Source organism: Peromyscus eremicus, chromosome 16_21, assembly GCF_949786415.1.
Source record: "Peromyscus eremicus chromosome 16_21, PerEre_H2_v1, whole genome shotgun sequence".
Taxonomy (NCBI): Eukaryota; Metazoa; Chordata; class Mammalia; order Rodentia; family Cricetidae; genus Peromyscus; species Peromyscus eremicus.
The window spans coordinates 44,821,985-44,826,253 of record NC_081432.1 but is presented as its reverse complement, the minus strand read 5'-3'; the positions used below and the strand labels follow the sequence as shown (position 1 = coordinate 44,826,253).

The 4,269-nt window shown below is 39.4% G+C and overlaps 1 protein-coding gene across 1 annotated transcript; it reads left to right on the top strand.

Moving 5' to 3' along the window:
* Nucleotides 1–2,889: 2,889 nt before the first annotated feature.
* Nucleotides 2,890–3,957, top strand: Zc3h11c (zinc finger CCCH-type containing 11C). The gene is given in 3 exon segments (XM_059281418.1): nucleotides 2,890–3,033; nucleotides 3,330–3,679; nucleotides 3,681–3,957. Coding segments are annotated over 3 exon segments (771 nt in total).
* The last annotated feature ends 312 nt before the right edge of the window (nucleotides 3,958–4,269 follow it).

Below are 4,269 nucleotides of genomic sequence, written 5' to 3'. Positions count from 1 at the left end.
TACTTCTGTACGTCTGCCTGGCTTCTTGCCCCTCGCATATCCCTCATTCTCTCCTTCTTCATTAGTCTTTCACTCATTCTTAGATTTCTCCTTCTCTTTATTTTTCTCTGCACTGCCTGTCAGCCTTGATTAACCCTCTTCTGCCTAGCTACTGGCCATTCAGCTTTTCTACTAGACCAATCCGGTGTGCTAGGCAGGCAAGGTACAACAGATGCAACATATCTTTCCATAAATAAACACAAAGCCTTACAAATGGAGCATAAACAATAGTAACACAACTATACACAGTTAAATAAATTAATGTTCTGTAGTATAAACAAATGTAACACCTAGATGAAATGACATTCTACAACAATGTTTTATATTTATTATATACTGTTTCTGTACTGAAAATAATTGAGTCAATAATGACAGACTTTTAAATAAAATAACTTGCAAACTAAATTTAGCAATATAGAACACATATTATAAAGAATTACCAAGTTGGCTTCATCCCTTGAAAGGATGGTTCAACACATACAAATAATTTTGAATATTATGACACATCATAAGAAAAACCAAAGAAAAAATCCACTAGATCAATCCAACAGACATGTAAAAATTCCTTGACAAAAATCCATCTACTTTTCATGGTAAAAAAAAAAAAAAAAATCCGCCGGGTAGTGGTGGCACACGCCTTTAATCCCAGCACTCGGGAGGGAGAGCCAGGCGGATCTCTGTGAGTTCCAGGCCAGCCTGGGCTACCAAGTGAGTTCCAGGAAAGCTACACAGCAAAGCTACACAGAGAAACCCTGTCTTGGAAAAAAAAAAAAATCTCAATGAGAAGGAATGGGGCTAAATGGTGAATCATGATAATGTTCCATAGCCTATTTTAAGTTGTATTTTTTTTCAAATATAATAATCAGTATTTTAAAAAATCACGCTGGTTTTTCTTTAAAAAGAAATTGCTCACAAAAACATGTTTGTGTTATATATTTAATGATGTGCTTTCTTCTATTTTCTATTTATTGTTTTTTTAGAAGTCATTATATTACTTTTCTTAGGTGAAATGAAGTGTGGTTGATAATCCATATTCTTATTGTGGTCTCTAATGACTACTAAGGAAAACTAAATATACTTTTTTTTCATATTAATACTATTGTTAGCTACATGAGTGACTTGCATTTCTAAGTGGTTTAATTCTTTATGCAGTATATCAGCAAATTATAAATTCTGATTATGACAAAATTTTTAAGTGTCTTTTTTCTTATCACATTATCATATTGAATGGTATGGTACTCTGTCTTCAGCTGCTTTTTTTGAGACAGTGTGGCATGTTTTCAAGACAGGTTTTGAACCTGACATGTAGCTGAGGATAACCTTGAACTTCTGATCTTCCAAACCACAAGTGATACTGAACTGTCGGCTTGCTCTATTTCTGTGTTTTAACATGACGAGTTTAAAATAGTTTTTACACCGCTGGAAATACTTTGTTCCTTCCATTGTGGCAATATGACAAGGCAACCCATTCATTCTAACGTGGAATTTGTGGCCCTTAATACTCTTGGGTGCCTTAATTGAGGGCAAAGCGTCTGAAACTAACTGACTGAAATGAAGAAAAAAATAAAAAAAGAGCAGTGATTGAGAGTGGGGAATTTATATATAACTACAGTTTACCAAGTTATTACTGGATCTAAATATTCATCATAATATCAGGAGTAACCCAAACTCTATTCCTTCATATTATCTAAGAGCTATACTCCTCTGAATATGGATATAAACACTCAAGACATAATTTACATCTCATTCCAAATCTGTTAGTAGCTTCATAATTCAAATTGCCCCTCCTCAAAGGCTATGGTTCAAATGTTGGTATAACTTTTTAATTCAAATTTTGATCATGTCAAAGAAGGAGGCAAAGAAAATGTAAAAGCTTGACCTCAAAATACTGTTAATTCCTATTTTCTTGGCAGTAAGTATAATTATTGTGCGGGATACAGATGACAGCAGAATTATAGGGGAGATTGGATAAGATGGCTATACCTTAGGAACATGAAACTATGTTTTCATTGTGTTGCTATATGGTGATATATTGTGTACCCGAATAAAATGTGCCTGAAGATCAGAGGACAGAACAAGCCACTAAATTAAACATAAAGGCCAGACAGTGGGGCCACACACCTTTAATCCTTGCACTTGGAAGGCAGAGATATGTCTGGATCTCTAAGTGTTCAAAGCCACCCTGGACTTCATGAGATTGATTCAATCTAGGAGAGAAACAGAGCCAGACAGTGGTGGCACATGCCTTTAATCCCAGGAAGTAATATGGCAGGGCAGAGAAAGGTATATAAGGCATGAGAAAACAGAAACTAAAGGCTTTTTCAGCTGGAGCCTTTTTTGCCTAAGGAAGCTCATTTAGTCAGAGGCCTATTGGCTGGGACTTTTCAGGCTGAGGAGTTCTAGAAGTAAGATGTGACAGTGGCTTGATCCTTTGTCTCTTTCTTCTTTCAGCATTTATAACAATATCTGGCTATGGGTTTTCTCCTAAAAGATCCAAAGAATGTTTGATGCTGGCTGTCTTGGGTTTCTGCTTCCACTGCTGCTGTGAGGACAGTGCGCGACTGCAGCTAAGGAAAGAGAAAGATGTGGCAGCTCACGGGAATCGGAGACAGTGTCATTGGTTCGATTTGGGGATATTCCCTGCCCAAAACATTCCTGGAAAATGGACTAGAATTAAATGCGTAATAGCTTGCAACTCAGTGAAGACACAGGTGTTCTTTTTGAGAGATTTCTGTGGTTGAGTTGTCATTGTAAGAACGAGTCCATTTCAAGAGCACTCAGAGCTGGTCTTCACCTTGGTGAGGCTGTTTTATTCCAAAAAGCCACTTCTGGCTTGAGAATTTATCCGGCATGTCGAATCAGGGAGAAGACTGCTATTTTTATTTCTATTCTACATGCACTAAAGGTGACAGCTGCCCATTCCGTCACTGCAAAGCTACACTAGGAAATGAAACTGTTTGCATGTTATGGCATGACGGTCGTTGTTTTCGACAGGTGTGCAGATTTTGCCACATGGAAATTGATAAAAGACGAAATGAAATTTCTTGTTATTGGGAAAATCAGCCAATGGGATGTAATAAACTAAGCTGCGCTTTCCATCACAACAGAGGTCGTTACACTGATGGACTCTCCCTGCCTCCAAGCAAAACTGTGTTACTCACTGGGCCTGAGTAGCAAGAAGTAGAGGCTAGTCAGCTCACAGTTCGAGAGAACAAATTGTCAGTCCAGTCTAATCCCTCCCCTCAGCTGCGGAGTGTAAGGAAAGCAGGAAGTTCTCTTCCTGTCTCCAGGCATCAACAGGGCACCTGGCTAAGCGGCTCCCCACGGAGTCATGCCAAAAGCAGGAGGGAGAAAACTCTGGAATCAGGGACTCAATACTGAATGTGACATGTACAGCACAGACTTTGGGGAAAAAAATGAGCAAAGCCAAACCCAAAGTAAATATGAAACCAGGTGTGGTTAAGGTTGTTTCATCTCCCAAACTGGCTCCAGAAGGCAAGGCAGTGGAGGTGCACCCTGCTGTCATCGGTGCTGTGAAGCCACTCAGTGCTGGCAGTGTCCTGCAGGAAAGTCCCACCAAGAAAGCAGCTGTGGCTGTGGTGTCACTTCTCTCTGTGGCTAAGTCCATCGCCAGGGATGACAGAAAACCCTAAGGACAGTTTTGTGCTGCTTTCAACACAATCTTCTTCAGAACCCTTGCTACCAGAAGGATCTGGCCCTTCCTCATCCCAGGTGGCATCCAAACCTCACCAACTGATCTGTGCCTCAACAAGAAAGACTCCACTCTCCGTGGAAGATAATTTTGAGAAACTAATATGGGAAATTTCAGGAGGCAAATTAGAAGCTGAGATCAACTTGGATCCTGGGAGAGATGAAGACATCCTTCTGCTTGAGCTCTCAGAGATGATTGACAGATGAAGCTGAAGCTGAAGCTGGTGGTGAGGACGCTTTAAAGAAAAACAAAACGGAACAAAAAATCCTCACCAAAAATTGGACTTAGTTTCATCTATTCTAACATTTATCTCAGGTGATAATTTCTTTAGTCTCAAATTTTACCGAAATAAAAAGTATACCTCTGAGGTACCTGCATGTGTCCTGCTTCCCTTGGGGTCAGATCTTTACATCCCTTGATAACTGTTTGTCCGTTTGATGCCATTGTTTAGCATCTTAGAGAATAAAGTTTTGTAATGCCCTTCTCTCTACATGAGACTAAGCTCCAAATCAAATGGT